This window comes from Syngnathus leptorhynchus, chromosome 15 (genome assembly GCF_054491065.1).
Source record: "Syngnathus leptorhynchus isolate UIUO chromosome 15, UIUO_Slep, whole genome shotgun sequence".
Taxonomy (NCBI): domain Eukaryota; kingdom Metazoa; phylum Chordata; class Actinopteri; order Syngnathiformes; family Syngnathidae; genus Syngnathus; species Syngnathus leptorhynchus.
Window position 1 is genome coordinate 5,665,224 of NC_141209.1, and position 21,781 is coordinate 5,687,004.

Consider the following 21,781-nt stretch of genomic DNA (forward strand, 5'->3'; position numbering starts at 1 on the left):
AGACACACATAGAAATCAAAAACTTTATTACAAAAATAAGTTACACTCACCTCCATTTTACAGTATAAAACAATTTATTTGCAGGAATGCAAAAATGTTGTTGGCCACCAACAATAGTTTAAAACTGCTAACATCTTTTTTTTTCTCAAAAGGTGGTTATGATTTCATTGAGGGAGTTAACTGTATAGAAAACTGGAATTGATCAGCACAGTTTCCTTGGAGCTATACCTGGAAATAGAATGTATTCTCTGCAGCATCCCTTCTACCAAGATGTTACGTTGATGATCCCACACCAAAACCATGACAAGTATCTTGTACATATTTTGTTAGTCAGTGGTTTAGGAGATGTTCACGGGACCTGTCCGGCGTTAATGTTTGATGATGTTTCAATAGAAAAACAAACCCACCAGATTAACAGTGGCACAAAAGGGACACTGCAGGGCTTTTATTTTTGTTATCGGTTAAAATCAAAGGCAGTCTGATGCCCATGACATTGAAGCCTTTACAAAAGTAACATTTTATCCAAAAAAAAACTATACAAACAGTAACTACATACTCTGAAGAAGCGAGGCAGCTAATTCAGTTTAAAATAGGATAAAAGCAGAGCTTGTTCTCTCTCATCTCATGAGATTGTTTTGCATGCCCAGTTTGACTGTTTGCAGTGTCAGAGCTGCAGCAAAAATGACTATATTACATTAAGTACATTGTTTGTGTGCTACAGCTCTTGTGCATATTTTCTTTTTACGAGAACAAGCCCTGTTTTCATCAATATAGTTTCCCTATTTACAGTACAGGCCGGGTAGTTTAGTCCTCTGTACTGAGGTAGTCAACCAACCCTTTAAAGACAAGTTCTGAAAAGAACCACTTTCCTGGAATGCCTGACTTATCCATGCCAGGTGGGTACACCCTAAATAAAAACCTGCAAATGTTCTCTCTCAAACATCCACATCAAAACGATTAACATGGATATTCCAACATTAAAAAATTGCGATTAGCACAAAAATATACAATAGCATCAAGCTCCTTCGAGCCACTTCAAACCTAAGAAACTTAAAAGTGCAAATTCATTAATAATTATTTAAGAATGGCGTATTCGGGGACAGGGAATGGGGGGAGATTGTTAGGGCAATAAATGGAACCCTGCATCAGGGACAGCTATAGAGGGGCGAAAGAGGCTTAGGCAAATACAATAATCGTGCGGTCATCTTTTCTTTTTTTTTTTAAGGTGGCAGTTTCTTCTAAGAACAAAACTTGGGGAAGGGGAGATGCTTCTTCTGTAAGGCTGGAATATCATTGGACCTTTGTCACACTCTTTTCGTTTTTTTGTTGTTGTTGTCGTCGTCGTTTCATCATCCTTTGCAGCTCATGGTGTAACCCCACACATAAGGTCAGTATCCGCTGTGAGTGACAGGTCAGGACCGGCCTCGGCCCCGCTTCCCTGCTGGACCAATCAGAGATGAAGACAAATTCAGTTTGCTAGCACGCAAAAACTTTGGGCGATCTGACAGAATTGTTCCGTTACAAATTGTTAAAATCGCATCGTTTACAGTTACCTCTGCTTGTTCCAGGACCGCCCCGCTGTGAGAAGCTCAATCTGCCCCTTGGTGTGATGCCGCCACGGGCCCTGGTCTGACCGACACCGCCGCGGATACCGCCCCTTGCTCCTCGGCCTCTCCCAGAACCCTGGAAATCGTCATAGCTGTAGAAGGGGTCGTCATAGCCACCCCGGTAGTTGTGGTAGTCGTATCCGTAGTAATCGTAATAGTCTTCATAGCTGTAATATTCGGGAGGGTAAGAGTACCCCCCACGCCCTCCTCTACCGCGGCCTCTCGTGGGTGGCGGCATGTGGGAAGGCGTATAGTAATAGTAATCATCATACCTGGAAAAGGAAACAAAATGTTTAAACATGTGTGTTGGGGGAGGGGGGCATCTAAAAGCAACTTTAATACCACAAGATCTGTTTTTACTCCTCTTACATTTGTGTTTTGGCTGCCTGTCTCTGCGCTTTGCGCTCTTTCCTCTTCTGATCTGGAGGCTTGGCAAAGACGATCTCAATATGCTCTCCTTCCAGATCTTTCCCATTGAGATCAGCAAGAGCCTGCGAAAATGTTTAACAATTAGAATGAGTTCCCATAGCCCACTTGTCCCAAGGTTAGCCACTCTTATTTCCATACCTTAACAGCACCATCTCTTTCCTCAAAGTGAACGAATGCGTAGTCTTTCAATTTCTTCACACGCTCCAATTTGCCAAACTGGCTAAATGTCTTTTCAAGAATCTCCTCAGTTACAGAGCTAGCTAGGTTCCTCACAAACAACACTTTCACCTGTCAACAGAAGCAAATGTCATCATGACATAAATCGGTAAAATGTAGCAGAAAAAGCCTTCGAGCTTTACCTTGGCCATGACCTCTGGGTCAGGGTCTTCGATGGGATCCGCCCACTCCACAGTGACCACGTTGCTCCAGACCTTAACCTTCCCGCTCATCAGACGCCGGCGGGCCTGAGCCGCCGTCTTGTGGTCTTCATACTCCAAGAAGCAAAAGCCACGGTTCTTCTTCTTGTCGTCAGGTTGGTGGTACAGTATGACATCATTTAAACCCTCTGCGGATCAGAAAAAGCAGGAAAAGGAAAGATCAAGATCCAACAAGGTTCACCTTTACGCTACTGAAAACCACAATTGTAGTTTTGCGAAACGGTAACAACTCACCTGTGACTTTTGCAAATTCTTCAACAATTTGTTCTTTTGTTTTACTCTTGGGGATGGAGCCAACAAACAGTCGATTATTGGCCACCGAGATGCACACGCCAATTAGTTTGCCGGGTCGGATTTCATTGTTGTTGCACTGCGGGACAACACAAAGACAAAAAGTGCGGTCGTGTCTATTAAACAGACATGTTTCTGCAATGTCGCGGGTACATCACAACAATTTTTAATATTTGATATTGTCTTCACCATTAAATCATATACTCTCTCACTTAACGTTCCAACGTACCAGTTTGACAGCCTGCTGTGCCGCCTCTTTGGTGCAGAAAGTGACAAAGGCGTAGCCTCTGTTCAGGCCACTAAGGGGATCCATCATCAGGCGCAAGTCCCAGATAGGGCCAGCTTTCTCAAACAAAGGAACCAGCTCATCTTCAAAGAGGTCTCTGGGGATTTTGCCAACAAATATCTGGCAGAAGGAGAAACATTCGCATGGCGAGTGTCGTTATTATAAAGTGGCATCAATCATATATAACCTACAAATAAATCAAACAACTTTTCATACCTCTGTCCCAACAGTCGGCTGTGCCCCCGAGTGAGCTGACTCGGGTGGCGGACCGCCGTACTTCCTCTGGCCTGTAGTGACATCGAGTGTGTAGCCAGTCCTCTCCAGCAAGGCCTGACAATAGTTGCAATGATGTTATAGGGTAAATCAAGACTTAATTAAATGTAATGTAACACAAGACTGATTCTGTTCACTTTTATTACTCTTTACACTTTACTGCGCTTTTGAAACTTGTTCTCACTTTGATTTTGGCTTCATCTGGTCCTTTGTTAGTGTCCGACACTTTGGTCCCTTGTTTCTCTCTTTGCCTGTATGTCTTCATCACGCCACAAAGAAAGGCACTTTTGTTCTGAAAAACAGAGGGGGGGAAAAAACAAAAACAAAAAAAGAAAATGACATTCAGTAAATGAGGCTAATGGCACCTAATGAGATGATTTTGTCACGACAAATCAACATCATCTTGATATGGTGTGAGGCAGGGATTGGGCATTTGACCAAAATTTTCTACACTGGAGAATCAATCGATTGGCCATCAAGCCATTCATTTTAAATCTCTGAATTAAGTCTATTTTATCTCAGGCAAAGACATGTAAGTAAACATTATGGCTGCTGCTCCCTTACCTGAACATGTGAAAGGTCGCTGTCCTTGAATTGTAAAAGGACTTGAAGAGCACCTTCGTCGTTGAATTCTTTCAGAGCCTCAATTGCTCGATCATCCAAGTCACTGTGTGACACCAATCCTGCAGTAGTGGTGGAGTAAACACACGCAGAGGCAAAGAGCTGAGTACCAAACTTGCAATATATTCATGGGCACTGAAAAGGAGCATACAGTTTTTTTTGTGCAGAGAATGATCAAACTTCTGTTAAGGGGTCTAACATAAAGAGAGATGAGCTGTGCTCATTCGCTGCACCTTAATTTCCAAATGGCATGATATTGCAGAATTATTCACAGCAGATGTGACAGTGCAACTAAGACTTCATAATGAGTTACTGTGCATTAGGGATGATCACCTTGTCCTAGGCAGCCAAACACTCAAGACAGCTGTTGCCATTGTTTCTGCCTCAGACCAATATGGCTTAAAACAAATTGAGGGGGGGAAAGAAAGAAAAAAAAGCTTGACTGGTACATTTAGAGAGGTGGCGGACCAAAAGGGCAAACTTTTGATTCAAACTTCTCAAATAAAGAAAGAAATTGTGGTAAAGTGAATAGAAAATTGGATAGGCTATAAAGTATCCACAGGGAGGGAACAACTCTGTTGACCTCCACCCAGTCAAGCAACCATATAGGGAATGCAAATGCTGCCACAGTTTTACACTTTCACTGCTGTGATGTGTAATTTAATATTATGTAGCACTGCAGTACCCATTTTGGTAGGAACCACAAAAAGTTGCTTCAGGATCCCAATCCCCCACTCAAAGCGGTGATGAAGTGACAGTACATGCAAGAGATTTTTCGACAAAAGGGTTGCATATATTATTATCATATGCAAATGTGTTAACTGTGCCTTACCTGCTATGTAAATTTCATCTAGTTTTTCAGCAACTTTCTGTGGTAAACCAGCTTCTAATAAAGTCTGGAAGTGCTCAGAATGGGTAACTGCAGCAGAGGTGTCCATTGGTTCTTCTGGACCATTTCCATTAATATGTTCTGTGGCCATGTCCCCAGAAATCTGTGTAAATGCAATGAGCCAAATTAATTCTGGTGCAATGGCATAGTTTGGGATGAGTTTAGGATAGTGGTAAGTCTCAAACTTGACAGGCAGATATTTCACATTTGTCATTTCTCTGTGAAGTACATAGCGGAGGACAGGAGTGCTAAATTTATTAGAGCTGTGTGGTCTCCAGACATCTATACTCTTTATCCAAATATATACTGTATCAAATAACCTGCATGGGCACTGGACATGGACCGAATATTGGGCGCTAAACAGACAACTCACATACACGCGATTCTTCACGGCTATCGATAACATGACATTGCTGCAGGTCGGTGTGAAGAAAGCGTTGTCAAGTGTGGACTAAGTTAGTGTTTCTAGTGCAGAAACCTTTCCTGCTCTGGGCTCCAAATTACATGTTAGCGTATCTTCTGAGTGCTGACTTCAGCACAGGCTAGATTGCTGATACACGTGTTCGTTCCATCAGCAAGTGCTCCAGTTTCCGTGATTGTCACTTATATGTGAAGATCGCATCATTTAGCGTTAGGCCCCATGCTATTCTATGAGTACTACTACATCGGTGCTATAATTAAACATATTTTTGGCTTTAGCTTGTACTGACCGTCTAAGCTTGGGTAGGCCAACACTTAAATCACATTGCAGCACTCCGCAACGCAAATTCTTTAAACTGCTGGGTGCACTTTTTTTTTTAAGATCACGTTAAACTTACACTATTTAAATGTCAACCGATGCAGACATTTAAATTGGACTGTCGAATATTTGCCTTGAAGTGATTTTCATACTGTCAGGTCTGTAAGCACGTGCTTTCAAAGAAAATGTGCTCATCCCTCCCGCGTCGATTTTGGAGTTACGAATTCCAAAGAGAGTGAAATTGTTACACACGCCTCAAAACGTTTAACTTGATTTAGTTCGAGGCGTGCTGAAGTAGTTTGATTAGGAGTGTCTCGAGCACGTTGATCAGGCTAGGGGCTAGTATTCAAGGCTAATGCTAATCTAACTAGCCGTGGCTTTACTGGACAATAACACAGCACGTTTGTGTAAAGCATTTGAGATTGCATCTGTTATTCCTACTTTAAATGACAATCCGTTTCCGTGATCTACAAATATAACATCGGTAATAAATAGTCAATTAGCTTTAGTTAGCATGTAATAACAATGAGCGTGTCAATTCCATGATCTGTCAAAATAGGCTAGTTTATGCTAGCATGCTAATTCGAACGGAATTTCAGTGAGGCCATTGTTAGATCGGCAACGGTCGGCACGGATTTCACTGGTTCGGATAATATCGAAGTACAGTTGAATTGTATTGTTAGAAGCATGCTGGGCTAAAGATTTAGCTTGCTAGTTGCGTGCTCTGCCAACGTGCCGCCACATAGGAAGAGTCCATTTTCAAAAAGCCGGTCCAGAGAACTCGTCCCCAGCCACCACCAGTTTCCACATTGTTTGAAACAGCAGCGCACTAGTCGGACTTTTCACACACAAACCCGGCAACGATAACGCAATCGAAGAGTAGCAATGACCCTACCTGCCGCTGGATCACCACCGTATACGGTGTAGGGTAATTTGGAAGATATAGGTTATGTTTGAAAGACGGAAAAAGTGGAAAACTCCCGGCACGGGTCCGGCCTCAGTCATTCACTCTTGATGATGTAAAATGGCTGCCACGTTCACGCCTCGAGTTTTGTCTCGTCGATGGGGTTTCTTGTAGAGTTGTGCACGGGCTCTGCCTTGTAAGCGTTTGTACAGTAGACTAGTGCTAGACCGATAGAAGCTCTCTCCTGGCTGCACACAGGCCGTCGTCAAATGTGGCAAACATCAAGGATACTATCGCACTACTCATGTGCTTGTTCTTTTGTCTTAAACCTACCACTTACTGTAATAGCGCTGTGGTTATAAGTGGTAATAACACGTTAATAAATAATAATAAGGACCAACTGAACAGTTTATGCTTCAGATTTTTATTTCACCTAGTTTGGTTCATAGAAATAAATCTAACATTGTTTAAGGATATCTGCGTTTTTTTTTTCTTTTTACTAAGTTATTAATTGTATTTATTAAAGCAGGAATGGGTTTCCTGGAGTGGAGGCCTTTTGTGATGACTTAAGGTTCCCCTTTCACCCACACTGTGTCACTCTTCTCATCGCTTTCACGCAAATCAACATGGACAAAAGAAAAAAGGGTGCATATGCCAAGGAAAGAAATTGGATTATTTGAGCAGATGCAATTTGTTTGCACTACTATTTAGGGCATATGGTGGTAGATGGTTTCATTTGGGTATTGTGGTTGACTGGCTGTTTTCCCCTCAAGACAAAAAGAAAATGGTTGTTTATTGAACTTTGTGTTTTGTTAATAGAACTACAGAAAAATACATCATATTTACTAAAGAAGTTATTATCAAAGCTGTCGGCCAAACTCACCAAAGGACTTTTTTTTTTTTTTTTTACTGTTAATGAAGCCTCTCAAAGTTTCTTGGCTTCAAAGCATGTGAACGCCATCCTTCATGCAGTTATGAAAGGGCAAAACCTTCTATGCATATAATCTCTCCCTTTAATCTAAACCATATAATGGTAAAGAATGAATTAAAAAATGTATGGATTATTGTAAGCATGGTAAATAAGTACTTGGTCTTTAAGAACGGCAGCGATCAGACAATTATCAAACGTGCGGTTCCGAAGAGCTGTGTACAAATTTTGCAAATAAATCTATTTGTGTCAACATGAGTCCTCCTCATCCTCGTCAATTGAATTAAAAGCCATGGGATTTATCACCCCAACAACCAAGCGTGTGGGATGAGGGTACTTTAGGAACAAGAAACAAAATACATTCATATTAATCCTTGACATTTCAGATACCGGAGGGGCGGGCAGATATTTGGCCTCTTAACGACTATCAGGTTTCTTTCTGTTTATGAACAAGTTTCTCCAGCTTACCATGCACCACATTTTAAACATTGCCAAAAAGCACAGCAATTTGTAAATTGTGAGAAATAAATCTCTTCAAAATACATATATTGTGAAACTAAAATAACATTGGTACAGATTTCCAGCTTTAATTTTGTTGTTTGCACAAAGATAAGTGTTTTTGTTGTTTTTGCTTTCAAACACCAGCACAGTGGATTTGAAATCATTTAAGGTCTACAAGGTCGGCATGGTGTTTAGTACTGTCATATTCCTCTTGCTGTCTTCATGTTTCGATTCATTAAGTTTTACTTGCTTGAAATCATCAAACTTATTTGGTTGGCCATGACAGAACATTCCATTTTTTTTTCCTTCAAGAAGCCAATAAAAGTAGATACTGAATGCTTTGCTTGGTTCCTCTGTAGCTGTCCTTCATTTTCAGACAGGTGCTTTACTTATGTTTGCAGACTGGATCAATAACACCATGTTCATTCTAAAACACCCTTGAAAAAGTAGCAAACGCGTAAAGATTGAAATGTTAATAATGAAAGAAAAATAGTTAGATAAAGAATGTTTACCTTTGAGCTGACTTTAAGTACAGAGAGGACCATCTAAGAGTTTTTAGCTTGATTCTATGTGACATCGTCTTCAAAGGAGATCATTACTGATGTCTTGTTTTTTGGGTATTGTTTTTTTTTAAATAAAATACAAATACTTCTTTGCATACAGTTATTTCTCATTTACAACTGTAGTGAGCCTTATAGAATTCAACTGAGTATTGCAAATGATCTCATTCAGTTCACTTGCTACTTCTCATGACATGACAATTAAAAACACCCATTAGTAACTAGGTAACAAAGAAATTAATTCCAACGACCATCATGGAAGAAAGAAGCAGTTTGACGTTTCATGTTTGCTTTTATCTTTGTCTGCCTCCAAGGGATTATTAAAGAGGTCATCATGAACAGTGAAGAGAGATGATAGATAGGGTTGTCAGGTTTCCCTTACTCCAGGAAGTGATGGAAAACAGGCACACAGGTATAAAGCTGCTTTCGAGGGACGGCTCTTTATCGGAAAGTCATCCTGAGCAGAGGCACTTCAAAGGGAAAACGTCAACAACGAGAAAGGTAGGATAATTGCAGTATCTACACTGTGATCCTGAACAAGACAGAAACTAGAAATCGGCTGGATATATTAAACGTATTTGTCTTTTTGCAATTAGGAAGCCACTGCAACCATAATGGGATCGGTGAAATCAGTTGGACCACTTGTTTTCTTATTGGCGACTCTTCTCTATATCACCAATTCATATCCCGACTTGGACTTTTCACACAGTAAGTTGTAACTTTTTTTCAACAAAAAAAGAGATAAAGATTGTGCTTGATATGATTGGATTGATTGCAACAATCCACAACCCAAACCTTCTGACATTGCTTACCTTCCCATACAGTAGGATGTGAGGAGTGCACACTGAAAAAGAGCAAACTTTTCTCACGGGACCAGCCAATCTTTCAGTGTCAGGGTTGCTGCTTCTCGAGGGCTTACCCGACACCTCTCCGGATCAAGAAATTTATGATGAACTCGAAGAATATCACTTCAGAGGCAACGTGTTGCACAGCGAGCAGCGGCCACAAGGTAATAAACTGTGCAAGTTGGGACTTTTACACTATCGTATCAATTGGAAAGATATTCATCGTTTAAAGTAGAAAGATTTCTCACTCGATTAGCACGTCTCCTTCATGTCAAGAGACAAGTTAAACCCTGCATTGGTCATCAAGCAATCAACCATCAGATTTGACTTCATTTTTTATTTGTTTACAGGTAAAAGTGAATAACTTTGTGGTGAGAAACCACACAGGCTGCTATTGCGGCACCTGCATATATCACAAGATCTGACTGATGGGAGATGAGTGGACCGGTTTTGCTCTACGGCAGCGTATTTTATGTTCTGTGCACACCTTTTACTCTATTTAGGAATGCATGCTCTCGTGCTGCCTGCCAAGTCATATTTTGCTCCTTTGTCTGTGATGTGTCATGTACTCCAACAATGTGAACTCACAATTTATGTTGTCATCGGTGTATGTGATGTTGGTGTTTATGTAATCTTGATAAATTGTGTTTGGTGAGCTTTGTGTTATGTGCAGTGATTGTTTAGCAGATAAATGTGGAAAAAAATAAATGAAATGTGGACTATCAAAACAAAGGGATTGTTTTTCAAAATGGTTATGCAGACTTAAATTAAGATAAATTTAAGAAATATAAACACCTGATCCTGAAATAAACTCCAATAAACTCGATATATTTTTTGACAGGTTATTCATAATATATGAAGAATTATTTTTGCAGTAGATGAAATTGTAAATTGATTAGGATTGGCGCTTACAATTTTTAAAGCAAATGCAGATGTTTGCAAATGTTATCTTATTGATGATAATACGCTTTTATGAAGGACTACATGCGTATTAAACGTATGTGCAATCATCGCATGATGTTTTTTTTCACACTTAAATGCAGGAGGGGGTACTGAATGAAAGAGTCTTCACCACCTCTGCTCTTAAAAGGTCGCGAACGCTTTGTTTACATTCTAGTGCGTGTGTGCGTCCATGTGAGACGCGCATATTTACCCCCCACACACACACACACACACACACTCTCCACCAATTGATACAGACTCCGACCCACCCACTAGCGACCCCTCCCCCCTTCTCCCCCCTCCTCCCTCCCCCAACCTTACGTGCACGTGCGTGTGCCATTCTGGCAGCGTAACATCTGTGCGTGCGTACGCGCTACGCGGTCGTGATTGTTGTGAAGATGGCGGAGGGGGAGACGGAGAGGGAATATGACACACGGAAAGCGAACGACGATCTCCGCGGCCGCTTCCACGGCTTGACCGCGGCCCTGAGGGAGAGCACAAAGTCGCCGCTGGAAGCCTCGCTGATTTTCTGCCAGGAGTTTTGCCAGGTTAGCCCGATCATCCCCAGTTAGCTCCGTTCGCTCTGCGTCCCCTTCTGTGCCTTCCTGGCCGAGGATGCCCGTCTACATCGGCTACAACAATGTAGCTAAAGGCGCTAGCCGCACTGTTAGCTTGCTGCTACCCCCGAGATGGGGACCAGTAGTGGGAGGCCTGCGTGCTTTACCGCCCTTTCTCCGGGAATGTTTCACTCCGATAATTCTGCACGAAGACCAGCCATTTTGGTGGCTGAAAGTCGCGCTCATGTGCGCCGACTGTGATCGCGTTTTTCCAGGCCAGATTGCTAGCAGGAGATCAATGCTGCTAGCTGGTATGCAGGGTCCCACTATCCTGTGCAGTGGTCATGCTGTGGAAAAAAAAAAGATAGCTACGTTAGCGAGAGCTTCGTTATAGCTTATTACATTTGTAACAGATGTGTAATCGAGCCGTCATAAACACAGCACCTCGCGCACTGTCGCTTGCGTGAGCATTTTGATCGCTTGGGGGGATGTGGGCTACTTTTGTCAGGCAGGAAAAATCAATTATGTGTTGCCAAGGTGTTAGCTTAGGCCCTATGCATTCATTTTTACCCAGCTAATCACACCAGATGAAATACTCATTGAAAGTAGGCAGATTAGCAAGAGATGTGACTGCAGCTAGGAGGTATTTTACGTAGCAAATGTGCGGCTGTGGTCAGTCGACTCCATTACTCTCCCACCCTTCTTTTATTTATTTGCCACGACCACATAAATATCGTCTGCTCGTGTGTTCGATAGCCTTGTCGTTCTATCGAGATCTGATCATTGTAAGGTAACTAACAAAGATGAGGCTCCCATTGAGGATTTCCTGCAACTTACAACAAAGTTCTTTGTGTGAAAGGGCGAGTGCAGCTCGGCCTGTGTATACCTAATGGCAAGGAGTTGTGTTTCCAAACAGTGAAAAAAAAATTAAAAGAATGAAAGCGCCGTTTTACGTCAAAATGAAGCGGACGGTTCTTTCAGGCCTTGTGCTACTTTTGCGTGCACATTGCTTATCATAAATGTGCATAATGTTGATGATTTTTGTAACATTGATTATGGGGTGGGTTGAAAAGTGCATGCAATCTGATTTATTTTTGTTAAGTTCCATTTCTGATGTATCACATTCTATTCTCTTTTAGATAAAGTACACTTAACCAATTCCTAACTAATTAAAAATACAGCTACCATTGATAGCAAACTGCAATCATATTGTTAAACGGGAGCCTTTTTGTCATCGTGTTATTATAATGTCTGTATATTTCTTTTGCATTATATCCACTGATAATTAAAGAAGTCACTGTAGAGTTAATTCCAATCACTTCAATATTTATTTTTATTCTTGCAGATAAGTGTACTAATCAGAAATTAAAATGAGTGATTCTGGTTCTTTATGATAGAGTTAATCTTTTCAGTAAGTACATTTGTAAGATTGTTACATACTAACAAATGTTAAAACAGAAAGGTTTTGCATAAACATAGTGTGTGTTTCTATTGTCTAAAATCGTTCTGAGGGGGAATACTCATTTTACAATCACAATTGGTAGCTGCCAAGGGGGATATATTGTGGTGTCTCTGACCATATGTTTCTACTCTACACAGTTTTAGAATGCAAATGTAAGGGAAAAGGGTACAATGAGGTTTCAAATTTTCTTATAACTGAAATTGTTCTGTTGTAGTTTTCTTTCAAATGCTAGAAAAAAACACAATTGTTTTGTTAAACCACTATTATGGCAAAAATATATGTGTGTGTGTGTGTGTGTGTGTATTATTGTACAGAACCACAATTTATCCCACATTTTCTTACTGTTATTTATTATATGGCATTATAATATGGATCTTGGTTTTTTTTTCGTAATATTTTCCATCCACAAAGTAAGTGTGATAAGAAATGCACGAAATATAATTTAAACGAAAACCGGGCACCTCTCTGATCAACAGTGAGGAATCATCTACTAAGATCAACATGACTTTATATGCACCTTTTTTTTGCTGGAGATGGCTAGATTTGTACTGACTGTCTTGTGTTTTTCTTATTCAGGCCCTGGTGGACTATGCCGGCCGTTGGAAAACCGACGAGGATCCACTGCCTTTGCTGGAGGTCTACACAGTGGCCATCCTCAGCTTCGCCAACGCCGCCTCCTGTCTCTCCTCCGAATGTGAAAATGTGCCACTCCTACTTGAAAAGTTAACATTGTATGTATAAGCTGTGGAAACGCTCTTCATTGATTCTTATCACACTAACATGCACACATTCACTATCCAGTGAAATCCAATACAAGAGCCGTATCAATAACGGGGCCTTTACAATGGTGCTGTTTTGAAATTATTGACACTTTTGCAGTAGTAGTGGTAGTCAAATTTGTTGACTTATTAATGGGGCTACATAACGTAACATAAATATTAGAACATATATGTTGGAAAGTGGATTATTATTCAAAAAGCGCTTAACAAACGACAATATGTTTGACGGAGACTTTGGCGTGGATCCACGTAAATAAACGAGCCAAAATCCACATAAAAATGTTGGCAGGGAGAGTGAAATAATATGCAAAGTAGCACCGAATATACACACTCTTGCACACAACAGATGACAACAAACACTCACCACAGGCCTCGTTTGCATGTTGCAAGTTGATGAGACCTGTTCTTCAGTCATGAATCACTTTTTTGTGATTGTTTTCAGCAATGTAGACATGCACTGCGAGTTTAAATGTGTAACTAACACATAGAGGATAAAGTATGTATTGTCAGTACTCACACATGCTGATTCATGTTCTCACTCCATATTTTCTGTTTAACTGTAGTAATGGATGGCTGTCCTTGTAACCATTATTTGTTTTCTGAATGTTTGAATTTGCAGGAGCTGTGCGGAGCTGGTGCTCTTACTGCCCCAGCACATCCCAGGTGCCTTATGGGAGGAGTTTAAGTCCTCCATGAAGGTCAGTACACCCAGCCTTAGTGAGCTTCTTGGATATTTTGTGTTGAAGTTACTTATTGAGTTGAGCTCGACCTAGAGACTACACATGGATAGATATATTCTTTTTGTGTAGATGTGTGGGCAGCCAAAAAGTAAATTACACCTTCATTTTCCTTCTGTTACAGTTGGCACACAGCCTTTTGCAAGAAAGTGGGAGTGCACAGCTTCGGCCACTTTTTGCTCTGGCACAGCAAGATGGCATCTGGTCCAACACCACACTCAGCAGCATCTTGTCCAACACCACCCCTCAAACTGAGCAAGGTTCTTGCCCTCACCACACTTTTCTATGTTTTCCATATGTCGTATCTCACCTTCTTTCCTATTCTTTAGTTCATGAGTATCTCGAGTTGGAGGGCCCCACACTTCTCAGCATGCGCATAAAGCACCTTATCAAAGTGGAGAGTGTTGATAAAGCCGCCGCCCTTGCAAAGATGTGCTCGGAGTACCCAGGATATGAAGGAAAAGGGAACTTCAAACAAACCTACTTGCTCTGTATTTGCATGAGCAAAAGTCAGGAGCAGCTCATGGAAGAGGTAAGAAGCATGTCAACTACCATTTTGTGTTTTGATTAGTCTGAAGTTCCCACCATCAACAATACACTTTCTTACTGCGATTGGGTTTCCATGTCATTTGATACCAAAAAATAATAATTCAGGAGGGGCCTGAGGAAAGGAATTAATTATATTAGTGTGTTGCTGATTGATCCCACCTAAAATTGGGTTTTCTCTGCTTTCTATAGATATCATCAATAGACTGCAAAGATGCTCTGGAAATGATCTGTAACTTGGAGTCTGAAGGAGACGAGAAAGGAGCGCAGTGCTTATGTTCTGCCTTTCTCAAGCGACAATTTCTTCAAGGAGACGTTTATTGTGCCTGGTAAGTGTGGCTGTTTTTTTTGTAAGAATCCCGTCCAACCTCTTAGTAAAGTACTTGTTTAGAATTTGTTTAGAATTCACTTGAGGGAGATTTTTTTTCTCTTTTTTTGCAGGGAACTGACGCTTTTTTGGAGTAAGTTACTCATGCGTTTGGAGTCTTCGGCCGACTCCTTCCTTAGCCACAGTAAAGAGATGGCTCTTCTCTGCAGAAGTGTCTGTCACATTTTATTCCTTATCAAAGTCATCCAGAACGAGGTAACAGACAAATCCAATCGAGCAAGTGAACCGATGTCAACAAGCCTCAACAATTGTTTTGTTTTCTGGTTTGTGTCCAGGTTGGAGAAGTGGGGCTTCCAGTTTGTGTGGAAATGTGCATTCAGGCTCTAAAAATGACCTCAAGTGACCATACGGATAGCAAATCCACAATCTGCAAGACTATTTCCTGTATCTTGCCGACTGATCTCGAAGTGAAGCGTGCATGTCAGCTGACTGAATTCCTCCTCCAACCTACTGTTGACTCCTACTACGCTGTAGAGTCACTGTACAACGAACCGGATCAAAAGCCCGAGGAGGACGGGAGTCTGCCGGTGCCCAATTCCTTACGCTGTGAATTACTGCTGGCCTTGAAGACACAGTGGCCTTTTGATCCAGAGTTCTGGGACTGGAAAACATTGAAATGCAATTGCTTGGCACTGATGGGCGAGGAAGCAGCTATCGTGTCATCCATTGACACGCTCAATGACACGGACGAACAAGAGGTGGAAAGTACACAAGCAAAACTCCCGGAGTATAGAGACCTGGAGGACTTCCTGTTAACCACTACAAATGAACTCAATGAAATCACAGACGAAAAAGAAAAAAACAGAGAAGCCAAGAAACTCCGCGAGCAAGGATTCGTATCTGCTCGCTTTCGAAATTGGCGAGCCTACATGCAGTATTGTGTTCTGTGTGATAAGGAGTTCTTGGGTCACAGAATAGTTCGGCACGCTCAGAAGCATTTTAAAGACGGGGTGTATCTATGTCCTATTTGTGCGGACAGCTTTGAAAGTAAAGAGGTTTTAGAGCCACATGTAGCGTCACACGTCAAGCAGTCGTGTAAAGAGCGGCTTGCTGCAATGAAAACGGTTAGAAAGGGGATAAAACTACCGCAGTCTCCTAAAAGTCCATCAAAAACTATCAAATGCGTTCCTACAACGATGAACACTTCCGTCAGTAACGACTCACAAACCAGTATCCAACCAGTAAAGGTAGACCACATGACGCCCGTCACGCAAATAAGTCAAGACTGCTTCTGTCCTGTTAAAAATTGTTCCAAAGCGTTCAAGTTTTTCCGCAACCTAATGGCTCATGTTAGATCGCACAAAGACGACGAAGAGGCCACGAGGTTTTTGGAAATACAGAAACAAAAAGTGGTGTGCCAGTATTGCAGGCGGCAGTTTGTTAATGTTCAACATCTTAATGATCATTTGCAGATGCATTGTGGTAGCAAACCATACATATGCATACAATTGGGTTGCAAGGCCAACTTTAATTCCAATTCAGAACTTCTCATGCATAGGAAAACACACTCAGAATTTAAGGCCCAGTGTATGTTTCCAAACTGTGGGCAGATTTTTAGCGAGGCCTACCTTTTGTACGATCACGAAGCTCAGCATTATCTCACCTACACCTGCCCGACAGATGACTGCGGCAAAATATTCTACTCGCAGGGTCAGTTCTTATCTCACCAACAGATTCACAACACCAACAATGCGGTCAACAATGTGGTAGTTGTAAACGAGAGCACTCCTGTCTTTTCCAAAGTCGAACTGCCGCAGGAGAATATTCCATGTCAGGCAGACATGCAATCTGCTGCTGTTTGCCTTGACACAAATAATTATAATTCCGACGCATTTATGAAAGAAGCATCAAAGGCAAACGCGTCTCCATGCAGTTCCCCAGAAGTTTCTAAAGACCTCATTCCTGTTAGAGTGAAACATTCGATTGAAAACATGTTGAATTCTGTGGCACATGTTGAACTGAAAGACCCAGACAAATGCTACACTCCACTAACAAACCCGTGCTCAGCGCCAGCTGACTTGAAAGCAGCACTGGAGGCTCAGCAGGCACACCAGGCAATGGCAGAGCAAGCGAAAGTCATCCCACCCCCTGTCCCGAGCGCTACTAATGTCCTGGCGAGTCAACAAGCAGTTGAGCAAAATAACATCCAAGCTGATGACTTTCAGAAAGCGATACCAGAAATGATTTCTCTGAACCAAATTAAGACAGAAATCCCTTCCTCACTGCAGGGATATCCCTCAGGAAATTCTGCTGTATCCAGCAACGAGGAAGGTCTGCATAGTTGTCCGCAAAATGAGTGCACGAGGGCTTACAGTACAAACAAAAGTTTGTCGAGACACGTGAAGAAGCAACATCCTGAAATATTTGAGAACTGGAAGTTGGCCAAGAAATACAACAAAGTGGCCAGAATCACAGCAAAAAAGGCACCAGCTGGAGTCGCTGTGCGCAGGCAGTTTCCCAACGGTAACAACCAGCCGCCAAATCAACCACCAAATCCGCCCGGACCTCTATGCAACAAACCCGGGATGGAGCAAATCGATTACACGGCGGGATGTTCAACCTCACCTGCTCAGTGTTATCCCACCTCAATGGACCCTGTGCCCATCACTCCAATGGTGAATCCTACACTGTACCCATCCTGGGAGAGCTCCAACAACACCGAGGAAATCAGTCAGCCCGACATGCCCCAGTCGTGGTCTTCACCTCAACTCAACAGCTGTTACCCAGATGCCTTCAATGTGAATGAGTGCCCCTCCCGCAACTATCTACATTGGCAGCCTGATCCTTATCCAACCACGGCTTCACTCCCAGCTGAGCGAGAGCACTTGACGGCAGCTTTACATGTAGCCCCTGGGTCCAACGCTCCTTCAGATTCAAGTTTGATGTCTCAATACTTATCCAGTTCATTAATGCTCGACAACGGAGGGCAGATGCACAATGGCGTCAATCAGTTTGGGCTAATGCCTTCCGATGGAAGGGGGGTTCCAATGGATGGAAAGAAAACCAGTGTGGCAGGACAGTCGGATAATGGGGACAGCATGTCGACAATTCATAGTCTACCCGAAGGAAGTTACCACACTCCGTTTGCTCAGAGCGATAACTCAATGACTCAGAGTTCACCAGTCGATATTTCTATGAAATGTCTGAGCCCAGAAGCTCAAGAGACATCAAAAGCTGCAGTGAAATTAATTAAAACAGAAAACATGGCAGCTTCTGGATATGAACAAGTTGACAATGCTGTGGACGGCATGCTTAGCCCACCCAGTACCGCTCAGACTGACTTTCATTTTGAAGCAGACTGTACTAATACGGAATGTGAAGCTACTGATGATAAAGAGGATACTGATGGCCAAAAAGGAAAACGCACTAAGATAAGCAAGCGGACCAAGTGGCCAGCTATTATTAAGGACGGCAAGGTCATTTGTCGGAGGTGCTTCAGAGAATTCACAAGCACAAAGTCCCTCGGTGGTCATCTGTCCAAACGCTCGCAGTGTAGGCCGTTAGATGAGATTGACCTGACTGCCGATCTGCCGACATCCTTTCTTGATTTTCTCAATGACCCGCATGTCCCGGAAACTAACGGAGCCATTTTTAACTTGTCAAATGGTGATTTCCAGCAGGAACCAAGTAGCTTGACCCCTTTGAACTCTTCCATGGCACTGAAAAAAGAACCTCAAAATACAAATATAACCGACTTTTCAAACATCTCTGCTGCTGCTGCTGGCCCTGGAAGTCAACAAGAGAAAGCAGCCGGGACGGCTTACACTGCCCCCGCTCAACCTCATCAGGAGGATCACTTGATGGAAATCTCCAATGCCTTTCAAAGGTTGGATTTAATTGAAGCTGCCCAAGAGAAGATGCGGGGTAATCTGTCCCTAGAGCCAAGTATTGCCCATTGTGATACAACCTCTGAACTGAAAAAAAGCAAACCAGCACCAAGCAAGAAAGATGACAAGGTTTTAGCAAAAGTACCCAAACCTTTTAAATGCGTCAGAGAAGATTGCGAATACTCATTCATGACGAAGGAGGCGTTATTCAGACATTTGAATAAAATGCACGATTACTCTAACGGTATGATTGAAGAACTGAAACGATGCCCCGCCAAACTGTCTCCGTACACTTGCCAGATTTGCTCCAAAACCTTTACAAGAACGACAGGCTTGAGAATTCACTATGAGAAGGTCCATCGATTGTCAAAGGCAGAAGCGCTAAAGTATAAGATAAGTGCTCGAAATAGACCGCAATTAGTCCAATCGAACTCTTTGCATTCAAGTGAGGCTGAGGCTGACACCAGTGGTGCCACAAAATCCACAACTAGCTTTCCGTATATCAAACAAGAGCCCCTTGACATTGAAATTCAACCTCAAACTGACAATGCAAACAATCCAGAAGCTCCTCAGATTGTTTCACCAGGAAATCTTATAAATGATGGCTTCCCACAAGCAGCATCGACTGTCACGTGTTTGCCCCCGGCTGAAAGCTCCTTAGATGACAGGCCGTTGGTTGAGGGCATGCAGGCTGATCCCAAAATGTCCCAAGCGCAGCTGACAGTGGAGGCTACATGCCCAGATGTCCAACGCAATTTTGGTTTAAGTGAGAAATGTGGTCTCATGAAACCAAAAGAGCTTCACGCAATCAGCAAAATTCGGGAACCAAAGTTCAACCTTCCTCCTGGTTCTGCTTCATCGTCCCCAGAAAAACCAAGCAGCTCCAAAAACACACCCATTCAAGATGAAATCCACAAAAAGCTTCAAAAAAGAACAGGGCTCAAAATGTGCGATGCCGACAACGCTTTCAATCCCTACAGACCGTATCGCTGTGTTCATGAAGGCTGCACCGCTGCGTTTACCATCCAGCACAATTTGATCCTCCACTACCGGGCCATGCATCAAGCGTCCCTGCCCCCAAGCAAAGAAGAATGCAGCCCGGAGAAGAGCAGCGTCCCAAATGGCCAAGAAAGCTATGAGATGATCACAAGCAAAGGTCACGAAGTCAGGTGTCAAGTGAAAAACTGTTCACGGGTGTTCATGGGAGTCACGAGGTTAGTGCAACACTACCTTTTGCTTCACAAATTCACCCGAGACAAAGCCACGTCAATGATGGCCTGCATGGCCATAGGAACTTTCACCTGCGATCGGCCCGAATGCGAGCTCCCGTTCAGTTCAGTGGAGAAGTACATTGAACACATCAAGAGTTTCCACAAAGAAATTGCCGTCTCGGAGAGCGGCTCAGTCGACACCACGTTCAAGTGCGAGTACGAAGGGTGCGAGCGCTTTTATTCCACAAAGTCCAATCTTCTTCGCCACCTGATAAAAAAGCACGACTACGTTTATGAGCCGAGATCAACTGACGGAAGAAGGAATAGATCGATAGGGCTGTTCACGACGATCAACAATGGAAAAGAAAATGTGGAAAACAAATTCAAAATGAAGAAGAAAAATGTCAAGAAAAAAGACGGAAAGACCATTGAACATTGGACCAATTTTGGGAAGCCTACGCTTAAAACCCACGACGAAGCAACGGCCATGTGCACCAAGAAGTGGCCATTGCAGTACCCATGCATGCTAATAGGCTGTGACACAATCGAAGAAGCGGAAAAAAGTATTTTCAAGCATTACGTGACCCACGGCCTCACAGAGAGATACATCGAAGACCAGAGGAGCCAGTTCATTTTCTGCAAAAAGTACCGATTCAAAGACGCAGACAAATCGGAAGGCACGTCATGCACATCCTCAGATGAGACCGAGTCGGAGGAGAACGACAGATCCATTGAACAGAACATGGACGAGATAGTCGAAAGAATGAGCCGAGACGACGGCAAGCTTTCCGACGACGAAAGTGGAGATTCTCAAGCGTCAACTGGGACTGACGGCGGAGTGAAAAGGGGGCGTCCCAGAAAACCTGTCAATCCTACACCAGCTTGTCCCCAGAGGATACAAACCCTTCGCAATCGTATGACTGTTAGCAGCTCAAGGGAAAATTCCAATCCTGGCACCCCTGTAGCCCAAGACCCAGAAGACGACGTGAACGCTATGGCGGGGTCTTTCAAACCGTTGGGACTGGAGGACTCTTTTCTGAAATTCTTGGAAACCTCCGAGTCGACCCACACCTGCAAACGCAAACTGAACGATAAGCCTTCCGGCGAGCTGGCGTCCAAAAGACGACAGACACACAAACAGAGGACTGCTCTGAGAACTAAAACCAGTGATCACTTCCGATGGTGTGAGAAACTCGTAGACTTTAGAAATCCACATAATCTCAAATCGGTGAGCAATGTGAAGATAGTCATGGATAAAACGTTTTCAAACGGTGCTGATCTTTTGCTTAAGCAGCTACAAGACATGAAGCCCTTGGTCATGATAAAAAAGTGGCTTTACAGCGGATCTTAGCCCCATGTTTTATTTCCAACTCCGTCTCACTCAGGATTTGAGAAGTATGCTGCAGAATGGTTTGACAATGCATCAAATTTCCAACTTTTAACGGTAATGGTCACAGCTAATGATGAAATGACCTATTTTCTACACCATGAATTTAAACGTCTTGGATGATTTTAAGTATGTATGTTAGTCCTAATAACCAGGTAATCCATAGGGCATAGATTTTAGATTCATGTTTGTATTTATGCTTAGTACTGAAGATGTTTTTTTTGCTAAATGGATACTTTTAAAGAAACAAATGTTTTTATATATCCCTATGGGATTTAATGTTTCGTTTGTATTTATTTCATCCTTTTTCAACACTAGTAGACCTATCTGTAATATTTACATGTCTTCCACAAAGTGTTCAATAAAATGTTACTGTTCTTTTTGTAAAAGATTGTCTTTGTACATTAGGTTGTCATAGGCATATTGTTGATATTCTTTAGCTATTTATTACTAATATTGTTTATTATTCCTAACTTTGATGACTTACTTACAACCTAAATTAAACTAATCATGACTCAGCTTGTGAACATCACATTCCTAAACTCCAAAAAGTGTTTAGCCGTGATTCGTCATCACCTAGCAAGTGGCAAAATGTATTCTTAAAGGTATTATTTCTACATGAAAAATAAGGAAAT

At 42.4% G+C, this 21,781-nt stretch overlaps 3 protein-coding genes across 5 annotated transcripts; 2 read left to right on the forward strand and 1 right to left on the reverse strand.

Annotated features, from left to right (window-relative positions):
- Positions 1–9: 9 nt before the first annotated feature.
- On the reverse strand, positions 10–6,691 carry LOC147045306 (heterogeneous nuclear ribonucleoprotein Q). Of its 3 annotated transcripts, XM_085931165.1 has the most exons (12): positions 6,468–6,691; positions 4,777–4,936; positions 3,888–4,006; positions 3,508–3,615; positions 3,267–3,380; positions 2,994–3,170; positions 2,708–2,843; positions 2,396–2,601; positions 2,175–2,324; positions 1,977–2,098; positions 1,554–1,879; positions 10–1,441 (listed from the first exon to the last, which is right to left on the reverse strand). In XM_085931165.1, the coding sequence occupies exons 2-12, from the start codon at positions 4,922–4,924 to the stop codon at positions 1,413–1,415; spliced, it is 1,635 nt and encodes a 544-aa protein (XP_085787291.1). In that variant the 5' UTR covers positions 4,925–4,936; positions 6,468–6,691; the 3' UTR covers positions 10–1,412. The 3 variants fall into 3 exon arrangements, with proteins under 3 accessions (XP_085787291.1, XP_085787293.1, XP_085787292.1); XM_085931167.1 differs by lacking the exon at positions 4,777–4,936 and having other exon boundaries at positions 6,468–6,681; XM_085931166.1 differs by lacking the exons at positions 4,777–4,936; positions 6,468–6,691 and adding an exon at positions 4,630–4,652.
- A 1,963-nt stretch (positions 6,692–8,654) lies between these two features.
- Positions 8,655–10,089, forward strand: cga (glycoprotein hormones, alpha polypeptide). The gene is made up of 4 exons (XM_085931168.1): positions 8,655–8,966; positions 9,062–9,173; positions 9,290–9,474; positions 9,661–10,089. Exons 1-4 carry the CDS (start codon positions 8,817–8,819, stop codon positions 9,733–9,735), a joined length of 522 nt encoding a protein of 173 aa, XP_085787294.1. The 5' UTR covers positions 8,655–8,816; the 3' UTR covers positions 9,736–10,089.
- Positions 10,090–10,591: 502 nt separating this feature from the next.
- znf292a (zinc finger protein 292a) lies at positions 10,592–21,535 on the forward strand. The gene is made up of 8 exons (XM_085932395.1): positions 10,592–10,800; positions 12,848–13,002; positions 13,670–13,748; positions 13,912–14,047; positions 14,117–14,319; positions 14,526–14,662; positions 14,775–14,916; positions 14,997–21,535. Exons 1-8 carry the CDS (start codon positions 10,651–10,653, stop codon positions 21,108–21,110), a joined length of 7,116 nt encoding a protein of 2,371 aa, XP_085788521.1. The 5' UTR covers positions 10,592–10,650; the 3' UTR covers positions 21,111–21,535.
- Positions 21,536–21,781: the final 246 nt, after the last annotated feature.